Below are 12,960 nucleotides of genomic sequence, written 5' to 3' on the forward strand. Positions count from 1 at the left end.
CTGTTTGGCGGGAAGTTGGCGTAGTTCCCCGGTCCCCGCCTTGTTTCTCCCCAGAGGCTTCACAATCTTCCCTCCACGGTCTCGGCATAGGGCATAGTACCCTTTCGCACGGAGGACGCGATGGCTCCCAGGAAACGCCCAGAAACCCAGAAGACCCCCGAGGTGGCTGTGCGCCCCAAGAGCAAGAGGAGCAGAAGCCCCCGGGAGCTGGAGCCCGAGGCCAAGAAGCTCTGTGTGAAGGGCCCCGGTACTGCCTGCGCCTGCTGCTTTAATAATTCCGCCTTTTGGGGTTCTCACGCAGGAGGCTGGAGTGGGGGATGGGTGCTGCTGGTTTCCCGAGGCTCTCCCAAACTTCGGATGCCTCGAGCTGTACATTTTTCTGCAGGTCCTTTCACATCATAGAGCTTGGGCTTAACCCCCCTCAGGTGCCGGGAAGAGGCAGATGAGCTCCATTACATAAGACACAACGGACCTTCAAATTCCTTGTTTGTACCAGGATTTCTGTACACTGAGAACTGCTTAAAATAATCCTACTTTGCCTAGTGGTGTGTGTGCTGAATTTCGATAGTCATGGTTGCTAGCTGTGTGTCCTTGGTTTCCGCTGTAAGAACCCGCAATTTCCTTAGGAAACTCATTCTCTGAGGTTTATTGGGGCTTGAACCTGGGGCTAAAGGAGTGTGAGGCAACACAGAAGACCAGCGGGGGGTTGTTGGTGAAGTGGGTTTTGTCCATAAAAAGAAGGAGTTGGTTGTCAAGAGGCCAGATTCCTAGAGACGAGGTCCTCAAATACATCTTTATTACTATTCTAAGTGAATTTACCTCCCCAACAGTAGCTTAGTTAACTTCAAGCCATGCCAGACCCTCTGGATCTGCTGGTTTCCAAAACTGATTGGACTTGGGGCCAATAATGGGTCACCTCTACATTATTTTAGTATAGGATTTAATGTTACTTCTTTCCCCCCCGGTCGCTTCTGTGCTATCCTAAAATCCTTTCATTGTGCCTTATATGGGATTTTAAAATTGTCACTCAACCCTAGTATGAGTTTTCCGACCCACTGGGAAGAGTTCTTCATAAACTTTATTCTTGTGTGTTTCTTTAGCTCAATGCGCAGCAACCCTGCAAGGGTTTGGTTTCATATCGTTTTTTATTTAGTTTCGCTTCAGAATTACTATTTTGGGGAGTGTTTGGGGCAAGGGACTGAATCCCTACTCCTTATTTATTTCTTGTGCCGGATGAGACTGAGCAGACCACAGAAAGGCCTTAGGTGATGGGAGAGATTGGCTGTGCCGAATGAAAAAACAAGGCTTTCTTTCTGAGATTTCAGCAGGAAACTCTTCCGTGCGTGAGAATGGAGAGGAAAATATGTGTCTGTTCTGCTTGGCAGGTTCTAGCAGAAGATTTGACTCAGGCTGCCTTTGGGCGGGGTTGGCTAGCCTGCAGGTCCCGCCATCATGCAGCAGCATCGTCAGGGCGCTCCACCACCATAAGCTGGGCAAAGCTGCCTGGCCGTCACTGCAGCAGGTGAGGCGTTTCCAGGCTGAAGTGCTCAAGGGTTTGCCTGGAACACTACTGGGATGTTCTAAAATTAGAGGCTGGGTTGGTTCAGTGGGTTGTCAGAGTGGTCAGATCACCTCTACCTTGGTGACTGACCTACTGGGCATTCAGCCAGGTAGAAGTCTTATGCTGTAAAGGTCTCATCTGGAATGCACTCTGCCCCCTTGCTTTCCAAGATTAGTTTGTGCACGTTGCAAATATTTTCATGCGCAGAGCCAGGCAGTTAGTTTTCCTCTGGTGGGAGGACTTGGCCCTAGAGCTCATCTGTGGAGGAGGCAGAGATTGGCAGTGTACCCAGGACTTGGGTTTTAATTCAACTTAATTCTTTTTTTCTCCATGTCAGGGTCTCCAGCAGTCCTTTTTGCATTCTCTGGCTTCTTACCGGATATTCCAAAAGGCTGCCCCTTTTGACAGGAGGGCCACATCCTTGGCATGGCATCCAACTCACCCCAGCACCCTGGCTGTGGGTTCCAAAGGGGGAGATATCATGCTCTGGAACTTTGGCATGAAGGACAAACCTACCTTCATTAAAGGGGTGAGCAGTCCCTGTGCCAGTCAATAGTGTGAAGAAGTGTTTGTTGAAGGAGTGGAAAGTTATCCAGTAACGAGGAGATGATTGGGATCAGAAGTAACTGGGTATTTTCAAACAAGTAAATGGTAACAATACTCAAATCTTCATTGAGGGCCAGCCCTTAAAACATTAGAAGGTGTGAAATATTGATCACCCTCTTGTACGTTATCACATAGAACAGAATCTGAGCCCCTTCTTTATTCTTGGCCTCGTCTTCTACTACGGTCTTCCTCACTTCTGATGCTTTAGCCACACTAGCTATTTCTTTCTCTTCCTAAAACTGGGGCTTTGGACTTGCTATTCTCTTTGACTGGGTTACTTTTTCCCATGGTTTTCTCATGGCTGGCTCCCTCTTTTCATTCCAGTCTTGGCTTAGTATACTTTGTCAGACAGCTTTCACTGACCACTCTGTCTAAAGTAGCCTCTGCTTCATTCATTCACTCCCTATCCCATTACCCTGCTTCACTCCCACCCCACCCTGACACATACACACACACACACACACACACACACCCCACCCCCTGAGACAGCATTTATCAGTACCTGAAATGTTTTGCTTATTTGTATGTCTTTGCCCATATAAACCTCTTTGGAAAGTAAGGTCCATGATAAGAGGGACCTTATCTTTCTGGTTCACCACCATATCCTCAGTGCCTAGAACAATGTTTGGGCTAGAGTAGCTGCTTTGTATTTGATGAATGAATGAGAGCCTTCAAGTGTAACTGGGATGTATACATAGAAGATAACTGGCAACACGGATGCTAAATGCCACAGAACATGAGAGAAGGAAGAACCTCTTTGTGAGTTAAGAGTAGAGAAGGCTCATGATGAGTGGAGAGGGAGGAAGAGCAATAATTAGGGAAATGGAGAGAAAAAGGAAAGGGGGAGTGTGTTTGGGGCAAAGTTGGCATAGCGTTTTTTAGAGATGATTAGTATTTATCATCAGTTGCTGAGGGGCATGGTGTTGGTCCTTCCACGAAAGATAAGACTCTTAGTTTGCACAGCCGGGGGTGTTGACTATGGAGGGCTATTCTGGAAAAAACAGCCCTCTGGCTTTAGAGCAGAAGCCACAAACTCACGTGCTTAAGAAGCCAAACAGGAAAAAGAATGCTTGGGGTGGGGTCAGTGGTAAACTGGAGATGGTTGACATGCAGGAATCTAGGTCCCATGATGGTATCAGATCCGGATTTGTTCAAATGAAGCCTGAAATCCTGATTTTTTTTTTATATGAAATGTTCTGATTTTTAAAGATTATGATGAAATACACCTAAAATGTATCATCTTAACCATTTTTAAGTGTGCAGTTCAGCAGCATTAAGAACATTGAAATTCTTGTGTAGCTAGTCTCCAGAATTTCATCTTGCAGAAGGGAAACTCTATACCCACTAAACACTAACCCCTGTTCCTCCCTCTCCCCATCCGTGGCCACCACCATTCTACTCTATGTCTTTATGATTTGGACACTCTGATGAGTATCTTATGTAAGTAGAATCATACGATATTTAACCTTTGGCTTATTCCACTTTGCATAATGTCCTCTAGCTTCAACTGTATTCTAGCAGGTGTCAGAATTTCCTTTTTAAGGCTGAATAATACCCCACTCGATGTAGATACCACATTTTGCTTATCCACTCATCTGCTGATGGACTCTTGGGTTGCTTCCACCTTTTGGCTCTTGTGACCAATGCTGCTGTGGGCATAGATGTACAAATATCTCTTCAAGTCCCCGCTTTCAGTTCTTTGGGGCATATACCCAGAAATGGAACAAAGGAGATAGATGAGTCCATGGGTGAACCCAGGAAGAGTTTTCTACAGTGTCTCTCTCTCTCTCTCTTTTTTTTTTTTTTTTTTATGATAGTCACACACACAGAGAGAGAGAAAGAGAGAGGCAGAGACATAGGCAGAGGGAGAAGCAGGCTCCATGCACCGGGAGCCCGACATGGGATTCGATCCTGGGTCTCCAGGATCGTGCCCTGGGCCAAAGGCAGGCACTAAACCACTGCGCCACCCAGGGATCCCTCTACAGTGTCTCTTTAAAGCAGCCCATCAGAAAAAGCCAGGTTAAACAGGCTTGGGATGACATGGGTATTCAAGAAAAAGGTCCCTGAAGCCAGAAGAAAGGCAGCCAGAGAAATGCTGTGGACAGAGCTCGGCTTCCTGCCCAGCTGGTGAAACAGGTGACCAGCAGAAGGGGTAGTTTTAAATTGAAGTCAAAATCCAGAGCTCAGACAGGAAGAGATTTGTTTTTTTGTTTTTTGGAATTTTTTTTCCTCTGGGAATCTAGGACATGGGAATAGAAAAATTTAAGAAATAGCCTAAGGGTGTCCTAGGGGAAGAGCCTCCTGACCAAAAGAGGAGTGACATCTGCTTTAAACTTGTGCCAGGCTGAGGCTGCTTTTGTTCTACATCACTCTTTATTATAATGTGCACTTAAGTGACATTTCCTCATAGCATCATGGAGATCAGTCTGGGCATCTGAACTTGGTGGCTAGCAAGAGGCTAGACTGGAGTAGAAGAAGGGTATGGTGGCCTGGAGAGCTGTCTGTTTTTACTCCCAGATACTGACAAAAAGTCTATTCGAGAACAGGAACTGAAAAAACAGCAGTGCTTCATTTTGTTACATCTTTTTTTTTTTTTTAATTAAAAAAGGTGGAGGTTTTTTTGTTTTTTGTTTTGTTTTGTTTTGTTTTTTTGTTTTGTTTTTTTATTTTAAGTAGGCTCCACACCCAGTTTGGGGCCTGAACTCACAGCCCCCAAATCAAGAGTTGCATCCTCCACTGACTAAGCCAGCCAGGCATCCCTCATTTTGTTACTTCTTTAGCCCTCCAACGTTGGCTATGATCTTTACATCTTTCAGGCCCTTGGCAAGGAAACACATATGACATTTTCAATGTGAAGATAACTTGATTTTACTCTTACTATTAAATAATCCGTGCTTGTAAGAATTTCAAATAATGCAGAGAAAAACATAAGGAATAAATACTATTTGAAATCTCTGCTTGGGGCATCTTTTTCTGTGGGTATACACTATTGTTCACACCCATACTTCTACTTAATTATTACATAAATATTCTACCCTAGAATGTGTCATATTTTACTTATTATATCAGATAGTCTAGTTTAAATCATATATCAGAGGGACGCCTGGGTGGCTCAGTGGTTGGGTGTCTGCCTTTGGCTCCGGATGTGGTCCCGGAGTTCTAGGATCGAGTCCCAAGTCAGGCTCCTGCATGGACCCCGCTTCTCCTCCCTCTGCCTATGTCTCTGCCTCTCTCTGTGTCTCTCGTGAATAAATGAATAAAATCTTTAAAAATCAATCAAATCAATCAATCAATCATATACCGATAACCACTAAGAATATCCTGTAGTTCCCTTTTGTTTTCTGTAATGCCTTTGGTATCAGAGTAATGCAGACTTCACTAAAAGAGTTAGGAAGTGTTCCTGCCTCTTGTATTTTCTGGAATTGTTTGTGTAGAATTGATACTATCTCTTCCTGAAAAGTTTTGTAGTATTTTTAGAACTGAGTTTTCTTCATTGGGAAGTTGTTAACTATATATTCAATATCTTTCATAGCTATGGGACAGTTTAGAATCTCTTTTTCTTTTGAACAAGCTTGGTTTGTCTTGCAAGGAATTTGTTCATTTTACCTGTTGAATTTAGTGACATGAATTTGTTAGTGGTAATTCCTTACTATCCTCTTAATGTCTACACGATCTTTACTGATACCTCCCTTCACATTCTTGATATGGGTAATTTGAGTCTTTTTTTTTCTGCTTATTAATCTTGCTAGAGGTTTATCAATTTTATTGAAATTTTCAAAAAAACTGCTTTTAGTTTCAATGTGTTTCTCTGTTTTTCTGTTTCCTTTTCACGTTTTTATGATACTTTTCCTTGGTGTGTTTAACCTTTATTTTGTTCTTTTTCTAGTTTCTTCAGATGGAAGTTTACATTATTTGAGATCTTTCTTCCTTTTCCTAATATAATCATTTAATACTCTAAATTCCCCTCTAAGTATTTCTTCTTCTTCTTCTAATTATGATTATGATTATGATTTTAAAGAGTCTATTTATTTGAGAGAGAGTAGGAGTGGGGGAAGAGCAAAGGGAGAAGGACAAACAGACTCTGTGCTGAGTGCAGAGCCATACACAGGGCTCGATCTCACAACCCTGAGATCATGACCTGAGCCACAACCAAGAGTCAGACACTTTAACAGACTGTGCCACCCAGGTGCCCCTATTTTTTTTTTTTAAGTAAGCTCTGTGCCCAGTGTGGGGCTTGAACTCACAACCCTGAGATCAAGAGGCACATGTTATACAGAACCAGCCAGTCACCATCCCCCATCCTTTTATTTTTAATTTATTTGCACATTTGTATATAAAATGGGTTTCCTATAGACCATGTTAAAAAAAATATATCCAGCCTGACAATCTCTGCCTTGTAATTGGAGCATTTTACCATTTACATTAATATGATTATAAATATGATCGGGTTTAAATCTACCACCTTGCCATTTCTATTTGTCCTGTCTCTTTGTTCCATTTCTCTTTTCTTTCCTGCCGCCTTTTTTTTTTCCTGCCGCCTTTTTCATTGAGTACTTTATATGATTCCATTTTATCTTCACTATTGGATTAATAGTTATACTTCCCTTTCCTTTTCTCTTTTTTAGTGTTTGGTCTTGGGTCTATGATATACTTTTCTAACTCATCAGAGTGAACCTTCAAATAACATTATACCGCATCACATATATTGTAAGAATTTTACAACTATATATTTACTTCCATTTTCTCTATTCTCTTCTTGTCCTACATTTTACTTCTACATATATTAGAAACCCAATACATTAATATTTTTGTTTATATAGTCTGTTATCTTTTTGGTTTTGTTTTTTCTTAGATATTTATTGAGATATAATTGATATATGATAAACTACACATATTTAAAGTGTACAATTTGGTGACCTTTGACATATATATACAACTGTGAAACATCACCACAATTAAAATAATGAACATATCCTTCATCCCCAGAGTTTCCTCATACCTCTTTGTAATCCACCCCTCCCTACCTCTGAAAACCATTGATCTACTTTCTATCCCTATTGGTTAATTTGCATTTTCTAGACTTTTATATAAATAATATAATACATAATTTTTTCTAGCTTTCAGTCAGTATAATTATTTGAGATTCTTCTACATTTTTACATGTATCAGTAGGATTTTTTTTCTTTCTTAGTAGTGTTCCATTATATCAATGTACCACAATTTATCTGTTCATCTACTGAAGGATATTTGGATTTTTTTCCAAATAAAAATAAAACTGTTATAAACATTTATGTACAAGGCTTTGTGCAGATGTATGTTTTCATTTTTCTTTTTTTAATTAATTAATTGATTTTTGTTTTGTTTTCATTTTTCTTGACTAAGAACTTAATTGTGGAATGACTGGGGTACAGGGTAGGTATCTTTTAAGGATTTCTTTAAATGAGAAGAAAACTTTAATACTTACGTATTTGCCATTTCCAGTGATATTTTTTATAATGTAGGTTGGTTGGTGATAAATTTTTTTTTCCTTTTGTTTGTCTTTTTTGGAGAAGATATTTTTGCTGGGTATAGAATTCTAGGTTCACAAGCTTTTTTTTTTTTCTTGTTTTTACTACTTTAGAGATGATTTCTGATGCAAAGTCTAATCTCATCCATTTTTTTAAAGATTTTTTTTTTATTTGAGAGAGTGAGAGAGCATGAGCAGGGGGAGGGGCAAAGGGAGAGGAAAAGCAGTAGACTCCCTTGCGAGCAGGGAGCCCAATATAGGGCTTGATCCCAGGACCCTGGGATCATGACCTGAGCCAAAGGCAGATGTTTAACTGACTGAACCACCCAGGCACCCCTCTTCTTTCATTTTTATGTTCCTCTTAACATGATTTTCCTTTTTTCTTCTTCTTTCTGCTTTCTTTCTTTTTCTTCTGGCTGCTTTAAAAATGATTGTGATTTGTCTGGTGTGTTTCTCTATATGTTTCTCCCCTTTGGGGTTCATTGTACCTCTTGGATCTGTGGGTTTGTCATAAAATTTGGAAAATCTTAGGCATCATTTACTCAAATAGTTCCCCTCCTCTTTTCTTTTCCAGGACTGCAATTATATATATGTTAGGCTACTAGATATTGTCGTACAGGTCATTGGTAAACTGTTCATTTTTTAATCCCCCCATTTTATTTTGCATAGCTTCTATTGCTATGTCTCATATTCACTGATCTTCTGCATTACCTAATATGTATTAGATGTATTTTTCTTTTCAGATACCATATATAGTCTCTAGAAGTTTGATTTTGGGCCTTTTTCAAGATCTTCCATTTATTTTTTCATGTTCACCACTTCCTCTACTTTCTTGACCATACACAGAGTATGTGCATAATAGTTGTTTTAATGTTTTTGCTAATTCTATCATCTATGACACCTTTTTAAAAGATTTTATTTATTAGAAAGACTGTGTACCAGCAGGGGGAGGGGCAGATAGCGAGAGGGAGGAGCAGGGAGTTGATTCAGGGCTCAATCCCAGGACCCTGAGATCATGATCTGAGCCAAAGCCAGACACCCAACCAACTGAGCCACCCAGGTGCCCCTCATCTATGTCTCTCCTTTTTTTTTTTTTTTTTTAAGATTTTATTTCTTTATTCATGAGAGACAGAAAGAGAGAGAGAGGCAGAGACACAGGCAGAGGGAGAAGCAGGCTCCATGCAGGGAACACAACATGGGACTCGATCCCGGGTCCCCAGGATCACGCCCTGGGCTGAAGGCAGTGCTAAACCACTGAGCCACACAGGCTGCCCTCTATGTCACTCCTGAGGGTGTTTCTATCCATTTAGTTTTCTTCTGGTTATGAGTTCTATTTTTCTGCTTCTTTGCATGCCTGGTAATTTCTCCTTGGATGCCAGACATTGTGAATTTTATGTTTTTGGATGTTGGATTATGTTATATTCTTTTAAATATTGTTGGTCTTTGTTCTGGGACACAGTTAACTTATAATCAGTTTGATACTTTCTGGCTTTTAAGCTTCATTAATATAGTTACTATATTAGCTTCCTATTGCCTCTATAACAAATTACTACAGACTTGGTGTCTTAAAACAACGCAATTTTATTCTCTTATAGTTCTGGAGATCTGGAGGTCAGAAGTCTGAAATCATTTTTTCTGGACTCAGGACTAAGTGTTGGCAGGTCTGGTTCTTTCTCAAGTTTCTGAAGGGAGAATTACTTTTTTCAGCTTCTTATGGCCATCTAAATTCCTGGGCTATGGCTGCTTTTTCTATCTTCAAAGTGCATCACTCCAATTTCTACTTCTGTCATCACATTGCCTTCCTTTCTGACTCTGACTCCTCCTGTGTTCCTCTTATAAAGACCATTTTGATTTTGATTATATCGGTCCCACCCAGGTAATCCAAGATAATCTTCCCATCTCAAGATCCTTAACTACATATGCAAAGTCCCTTTTGTCATCTAGCATATTATTCACAGGATCCAAGGACTAGGGCATGGATATTTTGGGGACCATTATTCAATCTATCCCAGTTAGCATGGGTTTAAGGCAGCCAATAGATATTAAATTGTTCTCACCCTGAGGCAATACCCTTCTGAAGACTTGATGTTTTGCATATAAAATATTTTCTTTCTGGATGGTCAGAATACAGATTGTTCTGAGGATTTCTCCCCTACTTATTTATGGGTGTTTCTCCTTGCCCCCTCTCCCAGTCTTGGGTAGTTTCCTCAGACATGTTTATACATTAATGCTTCCCAAAAACTTGAGGGGACCCTTGTGAAACTCTCCAGGATGTTCCTTCTGTGTGAGCCTTTTGCCCACAAATTCTTATTATGTTGGTTTTCCTAAAACTGTGTCTCCTCAGCTCAGTGAGATTGCTAGGCCGTGTGGTTCCTCCCTGTCTTGCAGCCTGAGTACTCTCTCCAAGCAGTTAAGCTGGGGCAATTGCAGGGCTACCTCCCTTCTTTCCCTCATGTTTTGTGCTGCCTGTTGTCCAATGTCTGAGAACTTATTTCATGTATCTGGTCCATTTTTTGTAGTTGTCTAAGGCAGGACGATATATTTGTTTTCTGATGCTCCATCTTGGTTGAAAGCAGAAATCCACACCTATTAATTTTGATAGTTTATCTGAGGATTTAAATTTTTTTCCTACACAATCTTGCCATCTACAAATAATGAGTGTTTGATTTCTCTCTTTACTATTCTGATACTTCTTTTTTTACCTTATTCCATTGGCAAAGACCTCTAGTGCATTGTTGAATACTGACGACAGCAGACATGTTTGTCTTGTTCTTGATCATAGTAGGCTTATATTTTACCACTAAGTATGATTTTGTCTACTTTTTATTGTGGTAAAATGCATATAACATATAATTTACCATTTTAACCAATTTTAAGGGTTTTTTATGTTGTTTTAGTAATCTCTACACACAACTGAACCCACAACCCCAAGATCAATAATCACATGCTCTAAAAAAAAAAGAAAAATCACATACTCTTCCAACTCAGCCAGCCAGCCAGCCAGCCTCCCATCATAGCCATTTTAAGTGTACAATTAAGAACATTCACATTGTTCTGCTACTATCACCACCAACCATCTGCAAAACTTTTTCATCACCCCAAAGTAAAACTCTGTATCCATTAATCAGTAACTTTCTATTACCTTCCCCTAGAGCCACTAACCTGCTTTCTGTCTCTATGAATTTGATTATTTCTAAGTATGTTCTCTAAATGGAATCACACAATATTTGTCCTTTTGGGTTTGACTCCTTTCGTTTAGCATAATGTCTTCAAGTTTCATCCTTGTAGCATGTAACAGTTCTTCATTCCTTTTTATGGCTTAATGACAATCCATCATATGGCTATGCCATATTTTCTTTATCCATTCATTTGTTGATGGGTGTTTGGGTTGTTTTCACCTTTTGCTGTTATGAATACAGCTGCTGTGAATGTTCATGCACAAGTTTTTGTTTGAAACTTCTTTTGGGTATATACATGGGAGCTTGTTTATATTTTAAACCTTGTCTGTTTTTGAATATCCTTTATCAGACTCTGGAAGTTCTCCTTTTACTTCTAAATAAAATAAATTACCAAAAGTTCTTATCATGAGTGATAATGGAATTTCATCAAATACTTTTTTGTATCTCTTGAGATCAGTATATGATGTTTCCCCTTTATTCTGCTAATGTGATAAGCTACACTGATTTTTTTTTTTTAAGATTTTATTTATTGAGAGAGAGCATGAGCAGTCAGGAGGGGCTAAGGGAGAGGGAAAAGCTGATTCCCCACCGAGCAGGGAGCCTGCCACAAGGCTTGATCCCATGACCCTGAGATCATGACCTGAGCTGAAAGCTGCTTAACCAACTGAGCCACCCAGGCACCTACATTGATTGATTTTGTATGTTTGTTTTAACTTATTATATTCACATTTTTCATTTAAATTTCCCCCCCACACACACACCCTTTTTTTAACCTTTCCAGTTATATCTCTAGCAAGTAATATTGCTTCGCCTTCAGCCCAGGGCCTGATCCTGAAGACCCAGGATCGAGTCCCACATCAAGCTCCCTGCATGGAGCCTGCTTCTCCCTCTGCCTATGTCTCTGCCTCTCTCTCTCTCTCTCATGAATAAATAAATAAAATCTTAGAAAAAAAAACTTGTAAAAGCACAACACTGAACCATTATTAAGTATACAGTAGTGTTAACCATATTCATATTATTGTATAGCAGAACTGTAGAACTTTTTCTTCATGTAAAGCTGAAACTGTATACCCACTGAATAAGTTCCTTTTTTTCCCCTACCCTCAGCGCTTGGCAACCACAATTACACTTTCTGTTTCTATGAATTTGAACTACTTTAGATACCCCTAAGTTTTGATGGTCTTACTGTGGTTACATAGGAGAATGTTCTTGTAGGAAATACACAGTAGAGTATTTGAGGGTGATGGGATATTATGTAGGCAATTTATTATCAAATGATTTTAGAAAAGCAGTTTGTTTTTCTTTTTTTCAGAAATGCAGTTCTTTGTGCAATTTTTGCAACTTTTCTAAGAATTTGAAATAGTTGGAAAACAAAATTTAAAAAAAAGACTGATAATATTTCTTCCTTAAATGTTTAGTATATTCAGCAATGGATCTACCAGGATCTGGAATTTACTTTGCAAGAAAGTCTTTAGTTGTGAATACAATGTTGTTATAGATGTCAGACTATCCCAAATTTTCTCTTTCATCTTCTGTCAGTTTGGCAAGTTTGTATTTATCTAAGAAATTTGCCCATTTCATCTGTTTTCAAACTTATTGGTGTAAGATTGCTTATTATAACCTTTTATAACTGTTTAAAATGTTTAGGATTTATATTGATGTCCTTTTTTTTTATCTATTACATTAGTAATTCGTGACTTCCGTTTGGTCAGTCTCACCAGGGATTTATCAATCTTATTAGTCTTCTTACTGAACCAACAATTATTTTTAAAGTAGGCTCCATGCCCAATGTAGGGCTTGAACCCTGACCCTGAGATCAAGAGTCATGTACTCTACTGATAGAGCCAGCCAAGCACCCCCCAACTTTTGTTTGTTAATTCTCTCACAGTATATTTGTTTTGTTTCATTAATTTCTTTTTTCTCCTACTTTCTGTTTTTAAGATTTTATTTATTCATTTTAGAGGAAAGAGAGTGGGAGGAAGAGCAGAGGGAGAGGGACAAGCAGACTCTACACTGAGTTCAGAGCCTTTCATGGGGCTCCATCCCACAACCCTGAGATCCTGACCCCAGAGGAAATCAAGAGTCAGATGCTCAACTGACTGAGCCAC

The 12,960-nt window shown here is 39.7% G+C and overlaps 1 protein-coding gene across 7 annotated transcripts in view; it reads left to right on the plus strand.

The window, feature by feature from the left end:
• DDB2 (damage specific DNA binding protein 2) overlaps positions 1 to 12,960 on the plus strand; it is a 37,666-nt gene that overhangs the window by 14,264 nt on the left and 10,442 nt on the right. For 4 of the 7 annotated variants that reach the window (XR_013359980.1, XM_077863177.1, XM_077863180.1 and 1 more), the window contains exons 1-3: positions 1 to 247; positions 1,386 to 1,522; positions 1,899 to 2,090. The exons of 1 other annotated variant lie outside the window; for it this stretch is intronic. Coding sequence is in view for 5 of the 6 variants with exons in the window: in XM_077863177.1 (XP_077719303.1) it covers positions 121 to 247; positions 1,386 to 1,522; positions 1,899 to 2,090 (456 nt within the window). In the remaining variant the exon portion in view is untranslated. The remainder of the gene's footprint in view (positions 248 to 1,385; positions 1,523 to 1,898; positions 2,091 to 12,960) is intronic. 2 more of the 7 variants (XM_077863178.1, XM_077863179.1) reach the window with 2 other exon arrangements.

The sequence above is a fragment of the Canis aureus genome, chromosome 21, assembly GCF_053574225.1.
Source record: "Canis aureus isolate CA01 chromosome 21, VMU_Caureus_v.1.0, whole genome shotgun sequence".
Taxonomy (NCBI): Eukaryota; Metazoa; Chordata; class Mammalia; order Carnivora; family Canidae; genus Canis; species Canis aureus.